The sequence below is a fragment of the Carlito syrichta genome, unplaced genomic scaffold, assembly GCF_000164805.1.
Source record: "Carlito syrichta isolate Samal-C Ts95f unplaced genomic scaffold, Tarsius_syrichta-2.0.1 Scaffold305223, whole genome shotgun sequence".
Taxonomy (NCBI): Eukaryota; Metazoa; Chordata; class Mammalia; order Primates; family Tarsiidae; genus Carlito; species Carlito syrichta.
The window spans coordinates 337,664-365,622 of record NW_007249319.1 but is presented as its reverse complement, the minus strand read 5'-3'; the positions used below and the strand labels follow the sequence as shown (position 1 = coordinate 365,622).

The 27,959-nt window shown below is 39.2% G+C and overlaps 1 protein-coding gene across 1 annotated transcript in view; it reads left to right on the top strand.

Annotated features, from left to right (window-relative positions):
* EPHA6 (EPH receptor A6) overlaps positions 1-27,959 on the top strand; it is a 338,000-nt gene that overhangs the window by 293,405 nt on the left and 16,636 nt on the right. Inside the window, exons 11-12 of the mRNA XM_008061379.2 lie at positions 8,122-8,271; positions 24,721-24,914. Of these exons, the coding sequence (XP_008059570.2) occupies positions 8,122-8,271; positions 24,721-24,914 (344 nt within the window). The remainder of the gene's footprint in view (positions 1-8,121; positions 8,272-24,720; positions 24,915-27,959) is intronic.

Genomic DNA, 27,959 nt, shown 5'->3' with positions numbered 1-27,959 from the left:
TAAGGTTAGTTTTATATGTTTATTATCTAAAACAATGCTATTTACCATAGATTTCTATAGCACTTACTATCTTATGAAAATTGATTACAAGAGTCAATGACATATTTTTAAAATACTTTGCGTAGAGTAAGAGTCTGACATCTTTTATAATTTTGAGTCTAACATCTGTAACTCCCATGATACTGATGCAAATCATGTGTACCCACACACTCTCACGTGCATGCATGCATGTTACATGTGTGTAACTGTGTCTACATGTTCCTTTCAAGGGGAGTCATTTCTTAGCTCCCGTGAGGTCATAGTCCATTCATGCAGTGGACCATGACCTCACAAAAAGAAAAGAAGCATACAAGAAAAGCAGGAAATCCAGAGACAGTCCTTATCAGGCAGATTAAGCTGTAGGCAGAAGTTTGTCCTGCCAACATGCAACCATGAATGATGTTCTTTGATGGCAGAATTCTACATGTTGCATATTAAGATGAATAAGATGCGCCTTCAGTTTTGGAAGGGCACTGGCAGGACAATGGCAGATGTTTAGGCATGGGACCAAACTCGTTGGACTAAGACACACAGATTTCCAAAGTCTAAATAACTAGCACTGGTTATTTAGCAGAATTGGCTTTGCACCTCAATTCCCAAAAATCCTTCAGCAGAATTGGCTTTGCACCTCAATTCCCAAAAATCCTGGTTTGAGAAGATCACCCCAAGCGTGGGCACTACAGGGGGTAGGTTCACTGACTCCAGATAGGGAACTGGGTTTATGATCTGGGCCAGAATTCAGGCAGATCTGAAAGAAGACAACTTTTAAATACATATAAATACATAAATTAAGGAAACAAATAACATTTACTGAGTGCCTTCTTTGCACTATATGTTATACTATCTCATTTAATTCGCTTCATATATGTTATCTACAAACCAAAATACAAAAAGTTTGTGTCCTTTGTGATTACAAACGAATCCACTCCATTGTAATCCTTGATCTTTCTTCAAGTAAAGACAGATATTATCTCCATATTTCAGAAGAGGATGAGTTACCCTAGATTAATAAATCTCAGTGAAGGAGGAATGTGCAGGCCTCCCTGAGTGTGGAGATGTGGTTTTAAAACACGTGCACGTACAGACCAATGGAACAGGATAGCAATTCCAGAAACAAAGCCTCAATTTCTCAACCAACTCATCTTTGACAAAGGCTCCAACAACAACCACTGGAGAGAAGAGAGCCTATTCAGTAAAAGTGCTGGGAAAACTGACTGATCACATGCAGAAGATCGAAACAGGATCCCTACCTATCATCATACACAAAAATTAACTCTAAATGGATCAAAGAAATAAACGTAAAACCTCAGACTATAAGAATCTTAGAAAATGCAGGAGATACCCTTATGGAAATTGGAACTGGCAACCAATTCCTGATAAAAAAAAAAAAATCCAAGTACTCATACCATAAGAGATAAGATATACAAGTGGGACCTCATCAAACTGACAAGCTTCTGCAAAGCAAAAGAAACAATCAAGAGAGAGGAGAGGCAGCCCACAGAATGGGAAAAAATATTTGCCAACTCTGTATTCAACAAAGGCCTAATATCTAGGATCTACAAGGAACTCAAACGCACCAAAAGGAAAAAACCAAACAGCCCCATTACAAAGTGGGCAAAAGACATGAATAGACACTTCTCGAAAGAAGATATATGGGCAGCCAACAGACACATGAAAAAGTGCTCAGCCTCACTCATCATCAGAGAAATGCAGATCAAAACCACATTGAGATACCACCTAACCCCATAAGAATGGCCACCATTAATAAAACAAACAAACAACAGATGCTGGTGAGGATGCAGAGAAAAAGGAATGCTTCTACACTGCTGGTGGGAATGCAAACTAGTGCAACCTCTTTGGAAGACAGTGTGATGATTTCTGAAAGAACTAGAAACTGACCTTCCATATGACCCAGCAATCCCCTTATTGGGAATATACTTGGAGGAACTCAAGTCATGCTACCAGAAAGATACTCACACACACACGTTTGTTGCAGCTCTGTTCACAATAGCAAAAACATGGAACCAACCATGCTGTCCATTGAAGCTGGATTTTTTAAAATGTGGTACATATATACAATGGAATATTATGCAGCCATAAAGAAGGACAAATATATGAATTTCGCAGCAACTTGGATGGATTTAGAGTCTGTCATACTCTAAATCTATCACAGACACAAAGAACAGAGTACCATATGTTCTCACTCATAAGTAGACCTTGAACAATTATCATAATACTATAGGAAAGGGATTGGCAGTAGTGGGAAACTGCCAGGGGAAGAAGGGTAGGATTGGCAGTTGAGAGAAACTGCCAGGGGAGGGAAGAGCACACCTCATCAACAAGAGTACCTGTATAAGGAACAGTTGTATACTTAACCTGAATTGTACCCCACATCTTTAAAATTTAAAAAATTTAAATTTAAATTTAAAAAACACATGTACAGTATTATATAGTTTTGCACTTTAATATTACAATGTGTTGGCTTGGGAATTCAAACTAGAAAAAGATGCTCAAGAGATGAATTTATGTCTCAAGATCAGTGATTTTCAAAAGGAAGAGGAATATCCCCCAGTGAGGGTTGTCTATATTACCAGTGTATGTGAGACCTTTCTGTGACTTTTTGGGGGCACCATAGTGAATTAAGGAAGAAGTCCCAGAACACTGACCTCTCCACCAAAACCAGACCACTCTGCCACAGGTAATCCCACCAGCAAGAAATTGTAATTTAAGATAATCCTTCAGTAATCACATTTAAGCCTTCTTTGTCTGATATCAGTAAGTCTCTACATAAGGAGTTTTCCAAATAACCAATGGCTACTCATTATAGGTCAAAAAGTAAAAAGGCAGGAAAAGTCAATGTCTTGGGTGCATAGATTTCTAAAATATATTATTCATGCTATTGCCCTCTTAAACAACAGCTGTTTACGTTACTTTACCTCTGGCTGTGATCAATAATGATTGGCCTAGGATTAAACCTAAAGTGTACCTGTCTCCTTTCTGTCTGCCATGAGGCTGTCGGTTCACACAATCCAGGCACCAACTCATATGGCCTGACTCCTTAAAATTTAAAGGGAACTGAGGAACTGTGGACAAATAGTTAAACTCATTGCAGTTTACCATTTTATGGTCATTAATTCAATTCCTTTCATTTTACAGTCTGAAATCTGAGAAGCCAAGCCTCGCCCAAGATCACACAATGAATTATAGCAGAGTTGCATCTCACTTAGAATTTTCAGTTCATAAAGAAAAATATTGTGTAGTCAAAAATTGCCCTTAGAAATTTCTTGAGTTATTCTTTAAGTATAATATGTATTTTTTTACCATAATTTTTATGCTCATTAAATCTGAGTACTACGAAAATAGACTGAGGACATAAGAAAAAGAAAGCCTGCAGGCAGATTATTGTCTATTCAAACCATTTGCTTTCGAGATAACCGTCAAATCCAGTGAATGAGAAAGGAAGAGAGACTTGTTAAGTGTTTCTGCTTCTCTATGGAGTTTTCCCATTGGATTCCAGTATTAAACCTCTATAACTTTACTACGTTTCAATTAATTGGTCACTCCTCTGAAGATTAGAGGGCTAGGTTCTAAAATCAGATATTAAATGCACCTATAATGCAACTCCACTCCAGAATACAGGATAAACGGGATATACAAGGACACAGTACTCCTTGTTGCCTCTTCAGCACTATTTCAGCTACATCCCACTACCTACTTATTGGGCAACAGTCTCTGAATATGTCTTGAAAAACAGGGAAAACAAAACAGGTTTCCTAACAACCGTTTCAGGGCCATCTTGCTTGCTTACTTCCTGTTTCTCTTTTGTTCCTAAGTGACTGAGCTTGCCCTATAAGAGAGATATTAGTAGATGAGAAGGCTTTTGAGTTACATTCAGTCGTTTTGATTAGCATCTTTGGTAACTTTTTTCTCTCTCACAAACATATGGTATAGTAACATGTAATGTTCCAATGATTGTGATTTCAAATCTAAAGTATTATTTGTTCATTCCTGAAACCTGAAACAAACATCTGGTGGTTAATGCTTTGAGGGAAAAAAAAAAGTATCTTAGTGCATTACTTCTGTCTATGATTCAAGATCATGGGCAAAAACATGTAGATGATGTCAAGCCACAAAAGTTTAAGTTGATTCATTTGATTAAAAAAAAAACAATCAGACTAGGCTTCTGTGTTTCCTCTATATAGGGACTAGTAGTAGCCTTAATGATTTCTTCCTTTCTTCCTTACCTTGCAATTAGATATAAACTATGTCCAGGATATTTCCTTCCATTGAAAAAAAAAAAAGATTTGATTGCTTCCTTATCTCTATTCAATATGTGCTCAGAATCATTTCAGTTTGTACATATTGTCAGGTGCATTTTGTTATGCATTCCCATTCATTAGAATTGTATTTCCTGCATTATACTTCTGACTCATTTTTTCATATTGTATTTTGAGATTTATTCTAGCTTATACTTTCCATTTAAAGACAACACTTGGAATAAAATTTAAAATACAAACATACTTTCCATTTTGCAATGTTGTTATTTTAACAAAATAATTTCTAAGTATTGTTTGGTTTTGGTTTTAGTTTTTTTTTAATATAGGCAGCGTATTAGTCTGCTAGGGCTACCATAACAAAATACCAAGAGATTGGGTGGTTTAAACAACAGAAATTTATCTCTTACAGTTCTAGAGGCTGGAAGTCCAAGGTCAAGGTGCTGCCAAATTTGGCTTTTCCTAAAGCCTCTCTTTGGCTTGCACATGGCTACCTTCTTCTTGAGGATGTCCTTGAATGGCCTCTTCTCTGCGCCTGCATGCCTCTAATATCTCCTTATAAGGAAAGGACAATCGACTTAATTGAATTAGGGCTGCATCCTTATGACTTTGTTTAACCTCAATTATCTCTATAAAGTCCCTATCTCAAAATATAGTTGTATTGGGGGTTAGGACTTCAACATATGAATTTTAAGAGAACACAATTCAGTCCACAACAGGTAGTAATGCTATTATTAATCAAATATTCTGGAATATCTTCCCTTTGAAGAAAAAAATCAAATCTTATGAAGGAAAAGTGTTAAAGTTCTGCTTTGTAGGTAATATCTAGTTATTCAAAATATAAACTTATTTGTGAATCATCTATATGAGACAGCATTTGTAAGTGAATGAATATAAAATAACCATGAATTCTGTTTTTTGACATAGCTTAATGGAACTCACAGAGATTTAGCAAAGGAACAGTCAGACAAGCTAGAAATTCACATTTTTACATATTGTTTGCCAGAACAAAGAAAGATCCAGAGTCAGGAATGCCAGATGAGACTGCTGCTCTTGTGTTTGTTCTGGGGCCAAACCTACAAACATATGTGGTCTTTGTTCTCTGGAAATGTGGCTTCCATATTTGAAACAAGCCTGAATCTTACTTAAGTGACTTCAATATGCTGAGCCACAAGAGAGAAGCACTTTGGTCACAAGCATACAGTAAAACAAAGGACGCTATTATCCTGGTGCACAATATGATGGCAGGCATCCTTACCCCTTCGTGAAGGCCACATCAGTGTTTTTCAGAACGTGACTTTACAGTCAATGAACCATTTGCAATGTTTCCATTTCTGAATGTTTTTAATGCTTTGGATTAGGGTTGCTAAATTTCGCAAATAAAAATGTAGGGTGCCTAGTTAAATCTGAATTGCAGAGAAACAATAACTTATTTTTATTTTTTAGTACAAAATGCTTCGCTATTTGGTATACACTTATGCCAAAAAAACGCCTTCATGGGACATACTTACACTAAAACATGATTTATCTGAAACACAAATTTAACTGTGGGTGTTCTATTTTATCTGGCAACCCTACCTTGCATTCAAGAATGAATCAGTTCGTGGTTAACCTGGGCAACTTGGCAAGACCTTGTCTCTACAGTAAATCAAAAAATTAGCCGGGCATGGTGGCACACACCTGTGGTTCTGGGTACTTGGAAAGCTGAGACAGAAGGATCATCCAAGCCCAGCAGGTCAAGGCCACAGTGGCCGTGAGCATGCCACTGCACTCCAGCCTGGGTGACAATGAAACTCCTACTCAAAAAAAAAAAAAATGCATCCCGTCCCTTTGCAACTCCCTGTCCCCCAACACCCTCTTAAGCTATTATCACTGACTTTGTAAATTTAAGTTCCTGTTCTTAACTTGGGACCGCCTTTAACCTCTTCCCTAACACATGAAAACTTCAGGCTTCCTAAAATTATGCTGGTTCCAAGTACTCTGTGAAAACATTAAAGGTAGCTTTACCCAACTTTTCCCCCATGCTGAAGTATTTACATCTTTGTATCACTGCCCCATAATACTACTGTGATAACATTAGTAGACATGAAGTATCTAGTAATATGGTGAGGGATCCCTAAACCTTTACATCTCTCAGTCCTGGTCTCTGTTTGCTCACCTGTAAAATCAGGGATTGGATTCAAGGTGCTTTTCCCAAGACTCCTTCTAACCATTCCATGCTACTAGTCTTTGAAATGACTCCATTCACACTCCCATTTGCCTTGTGAAGCCTCATTTGTTCCAAATTCGGAGGAATCCCTTTTCTCTTCAAGTCAGTCATGTTTGGGTTGCTAAATAAGTCATTAGATTATTCGATTAATAGCTTCACCTTGAATGATGCTTAACCTGAATTCCTCAAGAGCCAAAGAACGCACTCTCGAGTTCTTCCCACCTCTGCTCCCCCTGACCCCAGACTTTGCGCCGCGTGGGTGATCAGAAGATGTGATCGCGAACATGCAAGCAGCGTGGAAACAAGCCCACCGTGGTGGGCTCCGACTGCCGAGAATAGCGCTGTGGTCCTCGGGCGCCTTCTTGGCTTGGGAGACGGCAGCCTGGAAGCCGCTCCTTGTTCTCTTCCGCCACCTAGTGGCGCCAGGCTGCCCTCGTCCGCTCAACTCGCAGTTCCGAGCGGCCAAGATTTCCGAGACTGTCAATCAAATGGATGAATTGTTTTATTCTTGCCATTACAGTAACAAAAAAAAGATCGACTGAGTGTTGCAGCAGATAAAATGCAATGAATGTTAATAAAAATGTAAGTGTAACACAATGGCCAACTTTAATTCTTGAACGTTATAGATTAAATGCATGCAGTTGAATCTCTTTAATACGTTAAAATGTTAGGTTGAACACGGAAGAAGAAAAACATACACTAGCTCCAAGTGTTTGAAAGAAAGATTATCGTTCAGAGGTGATCTTGTATACTGTTAAAAAAATGTTTTTATTAAAAATAAATGTAAGCCGGGCTCGGTGGCTCAGCCTGTAATCCCGCGCCTTTGGGAGGCTGAGGTGAGTGGATGGCCTGAGCCCGCGGGTTCGAGACCCGCCTGGGCAGCGAGACCTCATCTCTACAATAAATCAAAAAATCATGCGTGGTAGCGCATGCCTGTAATTCCGGCTACTCGGAAGGCTGAGGCGGAAGGATCGCCGGAGCCCGGCAGGTCGAGGCTGCGGGGGCCGGGAGCGGCCACTGCACTCCAGTCTGGGCGACCGAGGGAGACTCCAACTCAAAAAATAAAAATAAAATAAAAATAAATGTAATCGTTGCAGATGAAAAGAAAAGAAAGAGATGGAAAGATCATTCTGGTAAGCATTGAACTGGGAGAATGTTTCAGCTCTGTATTTAACCACTTGTCTTCAATTAAGTTAGAGCTTATTCTCATTATTATTTATAAATGCAATACAATGTTTAATGAGTGTTGAATGATATTTAGTTTTAATGTTCTATAATCTGGAACTTTCTTCAAATGGCATAATGGTGAGTTTAACTGTGTGAATCTAAAGTAAAAATAAATTTCTCTAATGAATGAAATAAAGTATTTCTGAAGTGTGACTTATTTCCCATTAAAACTGTTTTCACTGAATGACTATTATAGGAAAAATATTTCTGACATTTTAGCATCATTCTGGCTTTCTTTTGATTTGAATTTAAAATGCCAGTGCTATTGTGAAGTATTTAGATCTTTCTGACAAAAGATATTGAGTTGGAATACCATTTTGTTTTTTTAATACACTTGAGAGCCAGCTGAGAAATCTCCAATTTGTTTTCCAGGGAGGAAAAATCCCCATAAGGTGGACAGCACCAGAAGCTATCGCCTACAGAAAATTCTCCTCAGCAAGCGATGCGTGGAGCTATGGCATTGTCATGTGGGAGGTCATGTCCTATGGAGAGAGACCTTACTGGGAAATGTCTAACCAAGATGTAAGTGCGACTGGTAGTGAAACCGTGGCTTTGTGAATGTAAACACGTGAACTCTGGAGGAGAGGGGGATTACTCCTTGGGCTTCGCTCAGCTCAGCTCTTATCTTCCTGAGAGTTCCTCAGCATCTGTGGCTGAGTTTGAGAAGCTGATGGTATCCTAGGGGCCAGCGGCCGAGTCGTGCCACGTCCCTGGTCCACATCTTACATCTGAACCTTCCACACTTGTTCTGATGCAGCATGTCTGTTACTTATGCAAGAGCCTTGACCACCAATTAAACAAAAGAACGACTAATGTTTATCTTTCATTTCTTCCTTAGGACAATTCAGTGCACCCCTGTAAAAAGCACATTAATTTAGACTACATATCACTTAGAGGAAGAAGAGTGAATGCTTTCATGCAATGCGTTATCAACATATATCATCTAGTATGGTTATTTTGAGATACATGACCCTTAATGCAATCGTTTTTCTATTTTATCTATAAAATAACCTTGGTGGTTGATGCTATTATAGAACAGGATAGTTCACACATTTAATCTCTATGACCTATCCACAACAACAAAGACAGCAGTTGGAAGATGCAGGTAATCTGGCAAGGCAAATGAAGGTGCTGTTAGAGCAGCAGATAATGTGTTTTAATTTCCCACTTCCTCCTCTCAGAATTCAAGTTTTGTCTACTCACTTACCTTTCTCAAAGTAAGTTTGAGAAGATGGTTTCCAAGACTATAAGAATGAGAAACACCTCTAATGTGACTCTAAATGTTCACAGGTGAAAGCAAAGACTATACAACCGTAGAAAACCCCTAAACGCACAGAAAGCAACTACTGCCATGTCTCATTTCTCTTTGCCAGTTAGTCATGTGAGTAGACCCCATGGACCTCTGCACCTCATGCCCTGTTACTCCATTCCAGCCTCAAATTGCCCTGGTATCTTAAGGACTTAATCACAGAGGAAAAGTGTCCTTCTCGAATGCCAGGCATAGACAAGAGTGTATGTGAGTTTGCGGGCCGTGGCTATTGTTTCCCCCTCTCATATCATGTTGCTTTTGAAGCTGACCCCTGTGTAGGCCTGTGGGTACTACTGACTATGTGGAAAATGCCAGATCCAGAAACCTACACAGCAGCAGGTTTGAGGCCAAACACACTACTCAGTCATTGTTCTCCGAAGCACAGAATGAAAGCATGAAAACACAGACCCCACGTGGCTGGGCCTTGTAGTGCATCTGGCCTCAAGTTCAGAGTATGCCACAACCAGCAGCCTCTGCTCCACCCAACACTCATACTTTCTAGATTCAGCTAATCTGCCTAGAATCTACTATTCATGAAGGAATTTTATTTGAAGGGCCCTGTTGCTCTTGCCTCCCACTGGGCCTTCTTTGGGACAATTCCCAATTGCCTTTCCAGCTCTTCCTAAAATTGAACCCTTGACTCCCCGAAGGAACTCATATTTGGGGGCTTTCTTTTTGTTTGTTTGTTATGTTTTTTCTAACCAGTGATCTAAGGTGGTAGAAGCCCTGGATTCCGTTGCCATCGTTCCTGTTCTCGAAACCCAAGATAACACTTGCCTACTTGTCCTATTTTGATACAACTAAAATAGGCCATGCAAACAATTTCCCAGAATAAAAAGTCCTCCTCCACCTGCGCTTGTCTTCACTGCACAGAAAAGGCTGTACTTCAAGTCCCCTCCTTAATTGGTACCCCATTTGTTCATTTGTTCGTTTTCTTAACCAGTTTCCTCACAGACTTAAAAATGTTTTAAATTGCCTAACTCAGAGGGCTCCAAACTGAACTAGGATGCCTGCATCAGTAAGAAGTCCTTGAGCATCCACAGAGGACATGTACATTTATTTGCACTTTATATACAAGTACTAGTGTACTAATCTATTCATTTAACAATATTTTGGGTGCCTTCTTCATTCTAGGAGCTAGGGATACACCAGAGAACAAATATTACACCTGGAAGGGACCGTGAAGATTATCTAAACCAATCCCTTTGTTTTATCGGTCAGGAAATTGAGGCATAAAGAAGTAGCGTGATTTCCTTAGAGTCACGTAGTAAGCGATGTGTCAGTTCTCTTAGAAAACAACTCCGATAAAATTCTAGAATAAGTCAGAGGCAAGGATAAGAGAGAAAAGTTGTATCTTTCATGGCAGTCTGGTTTACAGTCCATGTAGCTCCTCATGTAGGGCCACTGGTTTCTTACCCTCATGGAGGTTGCATTCTAATGGGAAGGAGACAGACTGTAACAAAATTGATATGTAAAAGACAAAGTAAGTGACATGATAATCACTGCTATGTGGAAAAAAGCAAGTGAAGAGGATAAGAAATCCTGGGGAGTTGATTTCAATGTACCATATGTGTGTGTGTGTGTGTGTGTGTGTGTGTGTTATACATACATATACATATATATATTGCAAAATATATTCATAAAAGCCATTCGTGTATGGTCATAAAAGTCACAATAAATCATTCTTATTAGACATTCATAGTCATTTTTATGATATGAGAATATAAATATATACCGAGAGCAATTCTGTGAGTTTTTCTGCCCTCTAGATGATCACACCACCAATTTAGTACCATGGTCACAGTTATGTGGACCATAGCTCAACCAGGAAAGTCACCTAACTTTCCAAATGCCTCAGTTTCATGATCAATACATACAATAAAGCAGTTAGATGATTTTGTGGGGTTTTTTGAGGTGGAGTCTAAGTCCCTCGCCCAGGCTAGGTTGACACTAGGGTGGCCTTGAGCATGCCACTGCACTCCAGCCTGGGTGATGGAGTGAGACTCCACCTCAAAAGAAAAAAAAATCATCTAACCATTCAGCCTTCAGCCGAAACTATGGATGCATGCTAGCACTCCTGGTTATCTTTTTTTTTTTTTTTTAATTTTAGAGACGAGGTCTCACCAAGCTGCCGGGTTGCGGGCTCTGGCAATCCACTCGTCTTGACCTCCCAAAGTGCTGGCATTACAGGCTGAGCCACTGAGCCTGACCTAGATGATTTTTAATGTCCCTTTTAACAGTGACATGCTATGATTTTATAATCTCTGAAGAAATAGTTATCACATTTTTCTCAACAAAGGAGCAATTCAGATTGTTCTGATGTCTATGATCTCTATGGAGGCACCAAATATTAGATAGAACTTCTGCAGAGTAAGTACAGAGGAAGATGTCAGACCACGAGACAGATGTTTTTAGGAGAGCATCTTCTGCAGGAGAAAGCCCAAATGTGTTGTTTTCAACAGAGACCACCATGTCAATTGCGCTCAACGACTGCCTATGGTGGTCCAAGCCGTCTTGTTAGCCCCTCCCTTCCTGGGTCCTGCTCAGCAGTTTACCCATCATTCTGGCCACGTGTATGGATGATCTGTGTCCAGGACAACCATTTAGAGAGTGATTTTGTCTATTAAGCCTCATTTGGCCACAGAGATTCTATCTGGAACCAGCAGGAGCTGAGGCAGCCAGGAATAGATGCCTAGCATCAAGCCCATTCTCCTCTGTTCAGGATTGCCAGTGCTCATGGCACACGGCTGAACTTTCCCTCCACTCAGAGCTTGGAAGTTTTTCCAGGCCCAAGCAGGGTTTAAGTTGGTGTGGTTTCACGATCCTGGTGTGTGTCACCAAAGAATATTCAGCAAGACTCTGAAAAAAGCAGGGGAAAGAGTCTGGGGTGGTGTGGGTTGGGGGGAGTCAAACCTTGAGGTCTTCAGATCATACAAGGCTAGGGTAAAGTAGTGAGAGTTAAAATCCTGTATGTATCTTGTGAATATTTTGTGCTGCTGCAGTAAAGAGAGTTGAAATTCTGTTTAGCTTAACATATTGGAAGTCAGCATATCTGTGACAGATCCTATAACCAGGATTTTTGTTTGGTAGCAGAAATAGCTTAATCAAAAATGTCCCAGCTGCTCTTTCCAAATACTGACTATTCCCTGTTTGTCCTGCTTTTCTCATTTATTTGGTCAAAATAGAGTCTTACGTTTGACTTTTTCCAAGCAATATCTACTTTAAATGAAAGCATTATGATAGACAGTACAAACAACTATGATCTGCTTGAATGTTTTGTATTTTTACAGCATTTTGGTGAATTTAACAAAGCTATGGACACAGATCAAATGGAATGTTGCCACGCTTTACGATTCTAAATGAGTTTAGGAAATTTCAGATAGTTTTAATGAAATCGTTTCTCCCTTTTGCAGTCTGTTGCATATTTTTGTTACAATGAAAAATTCTGAGTTTGCAGATTCTGTTTTTGCGAATAATATAATGAGTTTCCCAAAGGTCAGTGGTATTAGGCATTAGGGAAAGGAAATGATAAAAAACAGTGCACAGAACTAGTCCATAAAAGACCTAACAAAAAATAACAGCAGGTGCCATCTGCTTAGCTGCTCAGCAATGACTTATTAAGCATGTGCCAGTCAACAGACCAAGTGTGCATGGGAGGTGGGGATGGGAAATTAGAAATCCCAGTCCTCACTGTTAAAGAGCCCACTATTTAGGGGAGGAGATGAAGTTATGGTATTTTTAAGTCCTACTCCTGGCCCCAACTAGAATGTACACTCATCAAGAGTAGATGCTATGCCTTCTGTCTTTTTGTTTTTTTAACAGAAGCAACATTGAGTGAACAGAACATAGCCATTTTTTTAAAAGGGCTGGGCATGGTGGCTTACACCTGTAATCCCAGCACTTTGGGAAGCCAAGAAAGGAGGATGACTTGAGCCCAGGAGTTCAGGATCAGCCTGGGCAACACAGTGAGAACTTGTCTCTATGAAAAAAATGTTTTTAATTGGCTGGGCATAGTGTTTCATGCTTGTAATCCCAGCACTTCAGGAGACTGAGTTGGGAGGATTTTCAGCCCAGGAATTTGAGACCAGCCTGGGGAACATTCACCAAACCTTACCTCTACAAAAAAAAAAAGTAAAGAAAATGAGCCAGGCCCCGCATGGTAGCACATGCTTCTAGTCCCAGCTACTTGGGAGGCTGAGGTGAGAGAATCGCCTGTGTCCAGGAGCTCAAGGCTGCGGTGAGCCATGATCATGCCACTGCTCTTCTGCCAGGGTGACAGAGTGAGACCTCACCTCAAAATAAATACATACATAAATAAAGATATGCCAAGAAAACATATAGACTCTATTTTTCAGGATTTGGGGGATTATAAATAACAGAAACCCAACTCAAACTAACTTAAGCAAAAATAAGGACATTTTTCATCATGGAACTAAAGTAATTCAGCATTTCTGGTTCCAGGGGATCAGTGAGATTTGTAGCGTTTCCCAGGGTTTATTGACCTCATTTTCTTCCACTGCTAAGTTCTTTGCTGTCTTCTTAACACTCCAGGACTCAGCATTCCAGCTTAGCAACCCCAGCAAAAGGAGACCTTCTTTCTGTGAAAACTCATATACCAATCCCAGAGAAGACTCTGGCAGGCTGTTCTAGGGCCCTGCCCAGCCCTGGACCAAAACCCTGCTGGGCAAGTAGAGACTATGATTGGCCCAGCTAGCCTTATGCACCAGTCTGTGCACTCTGTCCGAGGTGAGCAGAACATCGTGATTGGCAATTTCCTCATAATCAAAACGAGTGAGGGAGGAATTTCCCAAAGGAAAGCACGTGTGCTGAGAGATAGGTGATATTTTATTTTTCTTGTATACATCATTTTCTTTGACTGTCTTGCCTGTCTCATGGTGATGCTAATTTTCATTTGATTATCGCCATCTTTTGAACAAATGTCATGCTATATATATATGTAGCTTAAAATCAGATTCCAGTTATTGACATATTTAGCCTATTACCAGAAACATTTCAAAGGCACCTTGAAGGTACATGGGTCCTTGCTGTTTTCTAGTATAAGAAGGTTTTTTAAAGAAGGTATTTCAGGGTAGTGTTTTATGCTATTTTCATCCAACTTCAAACTGATCCTCATTTGCTGCATAATGGGAGTACATTGTAATACTGGAACTATATAAGTTCCAAAGATGACACAAGTGTACTGGGGTTCTTCCTTCCAACACTTACACTGTGTAATGTGCTTAACAGAAGAAAACGGAAGCAAAACATGAACAGCAGGCAACATTAAATAACCAAATCCCCACAGAGTTAAGATGTAGGGGAAAACTAGCGCCACTTAAATGAGAGGCTACCTAGCTCAAGCTGATGATCTAAATGGGAGATTGGCATCTTGGGTTTTGTTTTGTTTTTTTCCCCTGACATGATACTGTTAAAAAATAAAAATCGCCTTGAAGCAGTGTGAAGCCCAGATTCCTCCTGGGTATGGTATCACTTAGGCATATGCTACTAAACTAGTTCAGTTTCCCAAAAAGAGAACTACCGCCAAGGAGTAGCTCATCTGAGGTTTACTGGGAGACATAACACTGCCTCGGTGTTTTTGTTTTCATTTTGGTTTTTTCCTCCTTACTATTCAAAAGCTTTTATATAACAATGAGTTTTGCTTCAGATGCTGAAGCCTGTCTGAGAGAGGGAGAAAAAATGGAGTTTGTCACTAGGGTTTTATTTTTATGGGTGATGTGTTTGGAAACAACCTTTTGACCTTATCTGAATTCATTCATTTTTTTCAAAATTTAAGAAGGATGAAATAACCTTTTACTGTATTACTTGTTTGTCCTCATAATTCTATAACCTTTCTCAATTATGGGTCAGCACTTCAGCAAAACAATGGTGGACGTGTAGGATCTACTTACCTGGAAATGCAGCATGATTTTATGAATCAGAGAGTCCAGTCATTTCCAATTTTTTGTCTCTGATTAGATTTTCCAAACTCTACTTTATTATGTAATGGTCCCTGTGTAATGATCTGTGTAAGATATGGTAAATTGCTAAAGGACCATTCCTATTATTTCAACATTCCATACTATAGAAAGAATTTTTGCATTCATTTGAATATGTATTCTACCAAAGCAGTTTTCAAGAAGGCCTTCTTCTTCTCAATTTTTCAATAACTCCTACTATTACTACATAGGTAATAGCAGTATTTTAATTAAGCATATACTAATTACACTAGCATGATGTATGTCTGCTACAGAGGCAAGAACAATAAGGAATATTATGAGATATAATCAATTGTCATAGTAAATAATTCAAATTGTTAAATTCCAAGTAGAGGAAACCAGCAACCAATATGGACCTACTATGGTATAATTTTTAAGGGAATATTTTTCTAAACTAAATAAGCAGAAAACTAAAAAAAATTAATTATTCTATTTGAAAAAACAATATTTACTAGCTTTAGATCTTATGATTTCTATACATTTTTGTTCTCTTTGGTGCATTTACAAAGAGGGCATTCTTTTTTTGAGTAGGAGTCTCACTCTATCACCCAGGCTGGAGTGCAGTGGCACACTCACGCCACTGCAGCCTCGACCTGCTGGGCTCAAGTGATTCACCTCACCCTTCCAAGTAGCTGGAACCAATGCGTGTTCACCACACCCAGCTAATTTTTTTATTTATCGTAGAGACGAGGTCTCGCCAAGCTGCCCAGGCTGGTCTCAAACCCCTGGACTCAAGCAATCTTCTCACCTCTACCTCCCAAAGTGCTGGGATTATAGACATGAGCCACCACAACTAACTAAGGTCATTTTCAGATCCCCTTTTTTATTGTAGTCATAAACTATTTTTCTATAGCTTTTAGATGTTTATAATGAATTCAGTAAATGTACTATTTAGATTGTGTCTACTATATTTCTAAAATCAAGATGATTTTTTTTTTCCAGAGAGTGCTTGGGTAATGGCCCTGAGTTTTAAGAACTTAGGCTTCTTTAAAAAAAAAAAAAAAAAGTAGATTTGCAAGCCCCTCCCCCCTACTTTCCCACCCACAACCACATTCCCCCACCCCAGTGATGCGCTACCTGACTGCCTCTGCAACCTTTCCCTGGTCCTGTGCTTCCCAACCCTGGGTGATTCAGTCATTCTGTCTTCCTTCCTTTTCCCCACAGCCAGAGCCTTGCCTTATTCCCGTGTATCTCTCATCTCTCTGCTTGTGTGTCACTTCCAGTCTAATCTAGTCCTCTTGTGGTAACCTCTCACCGGCTCCTTTATCTTTCCTGTAAAGTACTTACCACAGTTTATACCTTTAGATTTATTTGGGGGGGTTATCTGCTTATGATCTGTCTCCCCAACTAGACTGTAAGCTTTAGAAAAGCTATATCTATTTTGTTTGCCTCTGTGTCTCTGGCACTTAGAATTGTGTTTGGTACATAAAATACAGTCAATAAATATGGCATGTGAGCGTGATCTGATGGTGACATCTGAACCCTATTGATTGCCAGAGTTGATTTGGCTGATCTGGCTGGTTAGACAGGTGTCTCCCTCCTCCCACACCGCTCTGTGTGCATCCCTCCCGAAGCTTAGTGTTCTGTCGAAGAGGATTTCCATCCCTGCTATAGGAGGACCATTCTTTGGTCAAAAGTAAAAGGGTAGTTGCACTCCCCTGTTAGACTCTGCAAACAAGCTCTCAAGGTCAATAAATATGTATTAATTGAATGAATGAACCAAGAAAAAAAAAGCAGATTTGCGATATTTCTTTATATTTTCAAAAAGTGTAATTTGTTATAAGGGAACTGGCTTAGTAAGAAATATCACAGTGTCTCAAATCTTCCAAGTTTTAGTTTAAGAAGGTTTACTCTGGCTCTATCTATATTTTTGTCTCCATATAGAAGCCCATCTAAGCACTTGGAGCTCTGTGGGAAACCTGAATGGAGGTCAAACCTTGTCTTAAACTTAAAAAAACTCTAGATCTAGAGATGTTACCAAAGTTCCCAAAGATTAAGTATTTGGTTTCAATGATTCTAGAAACAGCTTTTTGAGGTGAGCTGCCGTTGCAGTCCGAGTCTAGTCCTCTTCTTTATCAATGAGACTAGACTTGTCCAAAGGCAGAGCTTGTTAGTGACAGCTTATGACTTTGATGCAATTCAGGCAACTCCTTCACAAATGCTTTTTCCATGACTTACATTCTGAAGCAGAGTTCCATAGATGGTGTTAGTCTTCTCAGTCTCAAGAAGTGTGATTTTCAACTCTTAGGGTTAAAGATTTTCCAAATGATAAACACATCACCAACCACCTTTTAACCTATGAGAGTCCCACATTTTGTTTTGTCCCCCTATTTTGTTCATTCATTCCAATATCTGAAAAGTGGCCGCCTTCTAAGGGACGAGCAATCTCCGTTTGACATAGGTCCCTGACATTCTGATTGTTTGAGGACTTTCTTAAGTGTAGAGCTTTAAGGAAATTTTTGTCTTAACGTTAAAAAGAAAATCTTAAAGTAAAAAGGAAATCTTAGGCTAAAGAACAAATTAGCATCTGAAAAAAGTGGGGTTTTTTTTTTTCCCTGTATGTTAATCTTTCATTACCCTGACCCCTTTTTTTCTATTAATTTTTTTATTAGTACACCGAATTTTTGGAGGGTTGTGATTGCTTTTAATTGAATTATAAGGTCTTCATGTTGAAAAATATTGAATGAGACTGAGTATATGATTATAAGTCTTATTTACTTATAATTTCTTACTTTCATTTGTCTTTTCTCCTCCAGCTCCCTCCCTCCCTCCCTGCGTTCTTCCTTCTCGCTCTCTTTCTTCCTTCTTTCCTTCCTTCCTGTTTCCCATGTAGATACACTCTTTATATTGCAGAGCAGGAAAATACATTGCCAGTGTTTTCAGTGTCATTGTATTATTAATATAAAGAACCTAATCTGTATAAGTGATCACTGTCACCAAATGTAAGTGTATACTATGACCCTTTGCATCACCATCCCACTACTACCTGAAATTATAGGTATCCCAAAAGTCGTGAAGAATATTTAGAGGGAAAAGAAAAATAAAAGTATTTTACATTTAATGTACTAGTGTACATTTCAGCCTTTGCTACATATTTGACAGTTTCTTTAAAAAAAAAAAAAACCATATGAATAACTAAATTCAATGTGCTTTTCTTTTGGAGCTATTTAGCAACCTTATAACATAAAAATGTGAGACCTGATCAGCCCAAGCTGTCCTCATTCAGTGGCATTGTTTAGAGATATCTCAGCATCTTCCTATTGACTGTCTAATTCTTGTTTTCCTTAATAAAAGACGCACATTGTCTGCTTTGGTTCAGAAACTGTCAACACAATTGGAAAACTCATTTGATTTAGCAAGAGAAGAACAGTCTGCTAAGTGCCCTAACTGAGCCTTATGTTGATTTTAGGCTGTTAAAAATTGTGGTGTCAATGACAAGGAACTGGTATGGTCTACTTAGAATAACTAGCAAGTTTGGGATAATAATTTCTGACAGAATCTAATTCCTTCTAACTCTGCATTGAAATTTTGTTGCAGTCATTTTCATATTTTTTCACTTTATTTCGATTTTCTTCCTTACATTTTTAAATAAGGGTATAACCTTGTATAACTCTTCTCCCAAAGGATGACAGCCTACGAATATCATAAAACCAAACTGTTACAAATTTTTCTCTAGTTAATTATCACCCCTTCTTATCCTAAAACAACAAACCTCAATTAGTCTTTTAGACAAAGCTCCTCATATGCTGCTCCCTGTCAGTCCTTAATTAGGGACTCACAAGATACCTCTAAAGCAGAACTTTCCACAAGAGAAATGTTGATGGAGATAAAGGTTAATATAGGCTTTCTCCAGCTACTCCTCAAATACAGCTTTCATAAATCACGTATCTGACAATGGGATCGCCATTCTTTGACTTGGCAAGGCTTCGTGCTAGAAGCCAGGAAATAAGGGAAAAATAAACAGTTGCTGCTCTAAAGGAGCTCGAGGTTTTGTGTTGGCCAGAGCCAAGGGTAAATAAAACGGAACATGGCTGGAGGTGAGGACTGAGAGCCAGACCCACTTCAAGACACTGCAGAATGTCAAATGTGGGAAGGACATGGTCACAGTTCCACTTTAGTAGGATGGCTTTCATTGCATCACGGGGGTTGACGGGAGGAGGGTAAAGGAGGCAAGGAGACCAGTGGGGAAGCCGCTGCAGTGATCAAAATGGGAAATAAATTACTTAGCGAGAAGATAAAAAAATGGAACCGATTGGAAATTTATGAAGGTTGTAACATAAGTATGACTTAAGTACTAGTAGCAGGAAAGCAGAGACCTGAGTCACTGGAGGAATGGGGGCACCATTGGAGAGAACAGAAATCCCAAAGGGGAGCAGGTTTAGTTTTGCACAAAATAAATCCAAGTCACCTTTATGAGGTGATAGATAGAGGAATCTGGAGAAAAAGCCGAGCTAGAGCTGCAGATACAGAAGTCATGAGCAGATAGGTGATTGGGTTCACAAAATATACAAGACACACAAAGAGGGCTGAAGATATGAAGGGCTGGGGGAATGAGTCAGGGACATTGGCTTAAGACTCTGGAAAGATTTTTCTCAACCGTTACTGTGATTAAGTGACTACCATGTCTATAATATTCCTTTGTAATTCAAAACTTATATGCTATGTAATGTCAACCCAATGTGTTAATTAGTTTGAGCTTTGGTCTTCTTATAATATCATTTAGAACTGGCACTTGAAAGTACTCAAAGCTCTAAACAATCATACTCATATATAAGGTATTTTGAGACCTAAAAAAGGAAAGCTGTGCTAAAACACCCAGTCCAGAACTTGGTATATAAGAAGCTCTCAAAGGCATACGTGTTACTTGTATCTGAAACCAGAAAACTTATGGAAAATGGAAGTTATTATCACCCCAGCCCCATAATTGCTTCTTCTGGTCTGCCTTCTCTCTTTACTACCTGACCAAGCCAAAAGTCAAGAAGTTACATTTGTCCCTCCCTCTACCATCACATCTAAACTCAACCCAGTCCTGTCCAATCAGCCTACTTCCTGTACACCATGGCCATTGCCTCCACTAAGGCCATCCTGATCACCACAGCCTCCTTCCTGGCCCCCTTGACTCCCCGAGGCACATCTCCACACTGCAGCCGGAGTGAGATTTTTGAAATGGGAAATCTAATATAATTTACTTGCTAAAATCCTTTTCCCCTTCGCGTAAAGTCTCTTTTATAGCATGCTAAATTATGCATAATTCAAGAAATATAATTTTACTTAGCCTCAAACCTCACCCTTCCTCTCTTTGAAGACCCTATTTTGGCCACACAAGTCTACTTTCATTCCAGATCACATTTCCTCTCTTCAATTCACCCACTTGATCCTGCATTCTTCTACATATCCTTTAGATTCACTTCACCTCCTCTGAGAAGCCTTACCTGAGGCTGGGTTTGGTACTCCTCCCACATGCTGTCACAGTACCCTGCTCTATGTGGAACTTACTATATTTATAGTCCTTGGTCGCCCCCTGACTAGACAACGTATTTCCTAAAGACAAAGATGTGTCTTACCTATTATGTTATCCTGTGTACTTAGAACAGTCAATAGTATGTTTTAAGTAATTAATATCTATCTGTTTGGATGAATAAATTTAAAAGTCCATTAGAAAGATATATCTTTCAAACAATTTTGTAAATTGTTTGAAAGAGATAAATTTCTTCTCTGGCTACCTTTCGAGCCAGAATGTTCAGATGTGTGATCTTGGTCAAGTAAAACTTCTCAATGATTAAGTTCTTTGTCTGTTAAATGGGAGTGACAATTGTGCCTCCTTCATAAAATTATTGTGAGAATTTAAAGAATTAAAACATGTACATCACTTAGAACTGGCACTTGAAAGTACTCAAAAGCTCTCAATAATTGTTATCTGTTTTTACCATTGTCACTGTTGCTGTTGTTATTCTTATCATTATCTTCCTATAAGATGGGTTGGGTACCTGTCACGAAAAGACAAATTTCACAAGGTCACAAGTTAAAGAACTGAGGAAACTTAAAAACCAGAGATTAGCAAGAAGAAAAGTCATGAGTCCCCTGATCTGCCCACTGTCTCCACAGAGAGGCCTGCTGGGAACAGTTGCTCTTCTGGACACATTATGGGCACAAGTTCCAGGCAAGGGGACTCATCCTCTTGTCACTCTCCTCTTATCGGGCAAGCATGAGAGCAACTTTGTTAAGAGGGAGCAAACAGTTTGCTTTGCAGGCTAAGCAGTCTAATTTGGACGCCAAATGTTTACAGGAGTGTTCTAGGAAAGTCAGATCCCCAGCAGCTCATGACCTGTGGCCAGTGAAATAGCAACCCTCTGGATAGGAGGAAGAAGCCACGAGTCTCAAAGGATGCTGAGTTTGGGTCAGGTATCTATATCTTAGAGAAGTACAAGTCCAATCTCACCTGTCTTATTGTCCAGGCAAACCAGAGTGAGATCAAGAGATTATTTTTGGTCAATGCTGCTTGGTGCACCATTTTAAAAATCAATATTTCCTTCAGAGAGAACTTCAAATGCTGCCATGTTTGTACTTTGAATCTATTTTGAATAGCTTGAGACTCCAAGTTTCTAAGAATTTGCTTCTCTATCAAGACAAATCCCAAAATTTCTTCTAATAGCTTTTGTTTAGGTCTTAATATTTAATGTGTCAGACACCGTATTAAATGATGGGCACACAAAAATCTAGAGACATAATTCCTACTTTCAATTATATACATACAGCTTTAGAGAAAAGGCAGATGAAAAAATTACAATGCATTGTCATGGATGCAATAATTGAAATGTGCACAAGACTCAGAAGCATGTAGAAATGACTCTGGTCAGTTTGAGATTACATTTTGCTAACTATGAAATGGTTATGGTTTTTATTTACCCAGAATATGAAACTTGGGTCCAAATAAAATCATTGAAGTCCGATTAGTGGATGCTATGACAAAAGATAGCATAGTGAATCACTATTAAAATTTTGTTGGGTGACATGAAGTTGGAAAAGAAGATATTATATTGTGAGAACTAGAAAGCAGTTCTGGGGAATGGTCAGAGGAACATTTTGAAACTTAAAGGGAACTTAGTTCAAATTCCAACTCTGCCACTTACTAGCTATGTTAATTTAGGCAAGCTTCTTCACCCCTCTAAGTCTAAATTTAATTTGTCTCATTTAAGAAATGGGATTAAGCCGGGCTCGGTGGCTCAGCCTATAATCCCGCACCTTTGGGAGGCTGAGGTGAGTGGATTGCCTGAGCCTGCGGGTTCGAGACCCATCTGGGCAGGCAAGACCTCATCTCTACAATAAAATCAAAAAATTAGCTGGGTGTGGTAGAGCACGTCTGTAGTTCCGACTACTTGGAAGGCTGAGGCGGAAGGATCGCCGGAGCCCAGCAGGTCAAGGCTGCGGTGGCCTGGATCAGCCACTGCACTCCAGTCTGGGCGACAGAGTGAGACTCCAACTCAAAAAAAAAGAAAAAAGAAATGGGATTAATAATAACTACCACACTGAGTTATTTTAAGCAGTAAATGAAGAAAAGTATGCAAAGCACCTAGCACATGGTAGATACTCAAAAAAGGCAGCTATTTTTTCTCAGAATATAATCTCACTTGTCACCTATTTTATTACACACATTATAGTTAGGGGACTGTGGTAAATTGACTATCAAGCACTCCTACGGGAAGATTTCAGTGTTGTTTTCTAATGGAATTCTACCCTATCTTTCTTAGATACTTCTCTAACCTATCCACAGTAGTTTACATGCGTTGTAAGCATTTCACACACATCCTGTTTTTCTAACACATGTAACAAAATGTCTTAAAATCAAAGCCTAGTTAATAGCAAAAGTCGTCAGTAAACCGATGAGAAAAAATCTTGTTCAATAATGTAATAGAAAATGAATAGAAAATGCTGGTGTCCTGACAAGTTGAAGTATTCTGGTCACATGGGATTATGAGAAGTTCTTTATTACTAAAAAAAAAAAGCTAAGACTTAGTATTTAAGAGGTTCCTGAAGACGTATCATTGCTCTCTTTTTTTGTTTGTTTTACAAACTGTCACTAACGTAAATTAAGGATATTTTAGAGGCACATCAAACAGTGTCAATTTAAAAAGAAATTGCATTTTTTATATTTCTGTTTTTGGTGGGGAACAGGGCAGGTGTGAGGGTAAGCTTCACCTGTCTTTAAACATTAGTGTATTCCTCAGTTTTCCCATCTTGAAAATGGTGAGAATAAACCTTTTCTCCCAGAGATTATATAAAAATAAATGTTCACATGAATACCTTTGAATGTTTTATAAAAACCTAAGTTACATAAATTCAGGGCCAATTTTGTCACATTGTTAGGAAATTCACAGGTGGGTCATATATTAAACAAACGAATGTCCTGCCCTATCTTGTATGTGATTTTCTAAGTACCAAAAAAAAAAAATTATTGTTATCTCGTTACTCTTAATTTTGTTTTTCTTTTACAGATTCCTTTTCCTAGAGCTGCACTGTTCCACAGAGTGGAACATGTGGCTTACACGTTTAAACTTGAATGAATGAAAGCCAACTAAACCTAAAAATTCAGTTCTTCGGTCCTGCTAGCCACATGTTGAGTGCTCAACAACCACGTGTGACTATGTGCTGTCGTGTTGTACAGAGACAGAATAATTCTGTTATCACAGAAGTTCTGTTAGAGCTCACTGGCCCAGAGGATAGCCTGGCTGAATGCTTCTGTTGCTCTGTGGCCTTAAGCTAGCCAGCGATGGCACTTTAAGGATTAAATGACCTCAGAAGTTACAGGAGGATGACTTTTTAATCAATTCAGTGTCAAAACCAAGGGAAAGCCAGATGTAAGAGAACAGGAATTAAATAAATGATGAAGAAAGAGGGAATGATGGTTAGAAAACAGATATACACATTGACATTATTATAAAAGGACAAAAAAAATTCAGGAAATCAGTGCTTCAGCAGAATTTTACTTTAATTTTACTTAAAACATTTGTTGAGTGCAGTTTGCACAAAATGCATCAGTTTTATGCTGACTTTCTGAGGCTCAAATTGCATTTTGAGATGTTCCAGCTAAAACACATAAACACTGTCTCTTGAGATTGTAATGAAACCGTAGCCTACCCTTTGTATACTGGGAGCACATGTTTAAAACATATTTCCCTCTCATGGGGTGAGCAGGTGTTAAGGAGCTACGTGGCAATTTTCTTTTTCTTTTGAGTCAGGAGCTCACTGTGTCACCCAGGCTTGAGTAAAGTGGTGGGATCACGGTTCACTGAAGCCTTCACCTCCTGGGCCCAGACAATCAGCCTACCAAGCAACTGGGACTACAGGCATGCTCCACCATACCTGGCTTTTTTTTGTAGAAACAGAGTCTCCCTATGATGCCTAGACTAGCCTCAAATTCCTGGGCTCAAGTAATCCTCCTGCATCAGCTTCTCAAAGTGCTGGGATTATAGGCGTGTGCTGAGAAGCCTGGCCTTATTTTTGTTCACAACTTTTGTATTTATCCTTATTTAGACTCCTTGTGCTCACAAGTAGTCTTCATGCTGACCATTATTTTGGCTTCTACTGTTTGTATAAAAAGGAATTCTAACATTGCATATGTATTATTTCCTCAAAACAAATGAATAATCTGTGTATGTTTTCATTTAGGTCATTCTGTCCATTGAAGAGGGGTACAGACTTCCAGCTCCCATGGGCTGCCCAGCATCTCTCCACCAGCTGATGCTCCACTGCTGGCAGAAGGAGAGAAACCACAGGCCCAAATTCACCGACATTGTCAGCTTCCTTGACAAATTGATCCGCAATCCCAGTGCCCTTCACACCCTGGTGGAGGACATCCTTGTGTAAGATGCACAATGTTGAATTTTTTCTCTTGACAGACATAATTTCTTTCAGGCCATAGACAAGAATAACACAGAGAGAGAGAGAGAGAAAAGCATGCCTTGATAGCTGTCTAGTTGTCAACTTTTTATTAAGCCATGTTTCATTTATCAGCTGAAAAAGCAAATTATTAGCATAAAAGAAAACATGGATAACATTGAAGAAATAATGGAGTTTTTTTTTTGTTTTTTTTTTACAAGAAAACAGGTTCTCCTTCTCTTTTCTCTCTATGATCTTTCTGAGTTTCTTTGTTTATATTTTTTCCTGTGTGGGTCTTTGGTACTTGTATAACCTTTTTTAATTTACTGATCCTTCCTTATCTTTGTAAGTAGAGTCTATGTGTATATGTGCAGCCCTTTAATTTTCTTGTCCATTCTTCATTCTGTTTCTCTATTTAAAATGGCAAGCAAGAGGGGTAATTTGTGAATCAGCCAGGAGCAAGGGTGTTTCCTGCTGATATGATCACACCCAGTTGTTTCTTTCCATTCTTAAAACCAGAAAAGAACAGATGACAAGACGAGAAAATGAAGGTATTCATACACCATTTTATAAAAGCTAGTAGGGTTGAGAAAGTCTACTCTCCTTTCTGTGAAAAGTAATTATAAGATGAGGAAGAGTAAAATAAAAAAGACTATCATCTGTGTCTCAAAATATTATTTTAAATATAGCTAAGATGAAACATATTTCTTTAGATCAAATTGGACTTAGAAACAACCAAAGCATGTCTAAAACTCACTTTCCTAACTCACAGGATGGCCAAGGGCTGTACAGACATTGAACTTCAGGTCATAGGTTCGAGTCAATGCAGGTTTTTAGTGACAATAAGGTTGAAGCTCTTCAAGGACTATTCGAAACAGGCTTCAGTTCACAGCAGAGCACTTAAGAGTTCACCTCTAAATCACTAATTGGCAGCCTCAGTAAAGTGAAGCCAAGCATGAAATAGCTAGAGATTAAACTATTACTCTAGCCCATCTTCCCTAAAGCAGTCCAACACAAGAAGCCGTAAAGGGGAGGAAAGGCACTTTGGATTTTATCGTGAAAGCAATGGACCGCCATTGAAAAAGTCTAAGCCAGAGTATGGCGTGGTCACATTTGCATATCCTAAAGATCTCTCTAGGGATGATTTATGCTGTAAGTGCAAAACAAGGAACAAGACTGGAAACGAGACAGTTTTACATTTTCAGCAATCAAAGCTAGGGAAGATCAGGGCCTGACTTCTGAAAAGAAAATAAGCTTGGATTCAGGAGATAAGAGAATGAGTTCATTATTGTTATTTCCTAATATGAATAATAATATTTAATAGTATTTACTATTATTTTAATAACACTAATCTTTATTATTAGGAAAGACCAATGCATCTTAATCACTGATTGAATATGTGGAAGGAGGAGAGAAAAGAATCAGAGATGTTTGTCAAGTTTCTTTCTTACAGGTCAATGGTATTACCACTGCGAGGAAGAAGGCAAGTTTTGGAATAGAAATAAGACCATTTTGAACATGCTGAGTTGGAGATGCCTGGGGACCTCTAGGTAGTAAGCTATATTTATAGGCTCAACCTCAGGTGAATAGATCTGGGCTAGAGATGCAGATTTGAAGATCATCAGCATATAGATTGTAGACAAAGCTTTAAGCGTCCTTAAGAAAACCCACAGAGAACATAAAGAATGCAAATAAATGGAGGGAAAGAATGCAACCCTCTGAAACACCAACATTTAAGACATGAACTGAAAAAGAGAACCCAGAGGAGACCAGACAGGCCATAAGGAAAACAGAGATGGAGCGGCGTCACAGAAGCCAAAAGAGGAGAGAGTTTCACAGAGTGTAGTGCCATGGCTTCAGGAAGCCTCAGGAAAATAAAACAGGAAGTGTGTCCATGGGATTCAGCAATGAGATGTTCAGGTGTTCATGGGCAGCCTTTGCAGGAGCATTTTCTTTTTTTTTTTTTATTTTAAAGTTGTGGAGTACAATTCAGGATTCGGTATACAAGTGGTGATCGCACAGGCAAAGTCTGGGCCTCCCTTTAGTCCCCCCTTTGCCTGGTTTGCGATCAGGAACCCTTATTGATGTTGTGCTCCCCCCATGCCCACCCCAGCAGGAAGCAGGAGCATTTTCAATAAAGTTGTGTAAGACAGATTGCAACTGAGGAGCAAATATGAGGTCAGAGAGAGGAGCCATACATAGTACTAATTGGCTTTTCAGGAAACCTGTCTCTGATGAGAAAGAGAAGTCGTCAGAGGAAATATGTCTTCCTTGTTGGTTTTATCTGTGTTGTTGAGGCGACTTGGTCATGATTCCATATTGAGAAGGAGTTAGTAGAAAGAGATTATGAAGCAAGTCTGCATTAATGCAAGAGGATATTGGCATCTATAAACTGAAATCCTTTCATCTGGGCCTCTTGTTTTGGAATAGGGTTAACAGAATCCATAACCAGTGCCCACAAAGCTGTCTGGCTGTCCTTGTAGCTATAGAAGCAGGTGGGTAAGAGCCTTCTTTTTGAGGAAAGGCAGATGAAACAATTTCTTCTCTGCTTTTTCAAAATTATGAATGATTACTGTGTTTGGAAAATCGTGATAAGGAATGTAAAATGAGAAAAAGCCAAGAATTAAAAAAACAAAATCCAGAGGTCAAGTCAAGATGGAGGTTGTGTCTGAGGGCCAGAGGCTTTTGATGTGATGAGGTGTGCTGTAATCCAGTGGATGGGGCCCGAATTGGCAGCCTCTGTGTCAGCACTGCCGCACACAGGTGAAGAGTCCAGTGCTGTATGTAAAGTTGGCAGCTTGATTCCATTCTGAAGTCTAAACCCTGAGACACCAAATAGAAGTTTTTGTGACTGATCTGCTCTCCTGGTTTCTGACAAAGACATAGGTGCCTCTATTTTTGCTATTAATATACTTTTGTTTGAGAAACAAGAAGCATCAGGTTCTAAGGTTGTCGCACCTGCACCTTTATCAGCATCTCATTTTCACAGAAGCCTGAATGGGTTTCCCTGGCCTATCCCTTACCCCTCA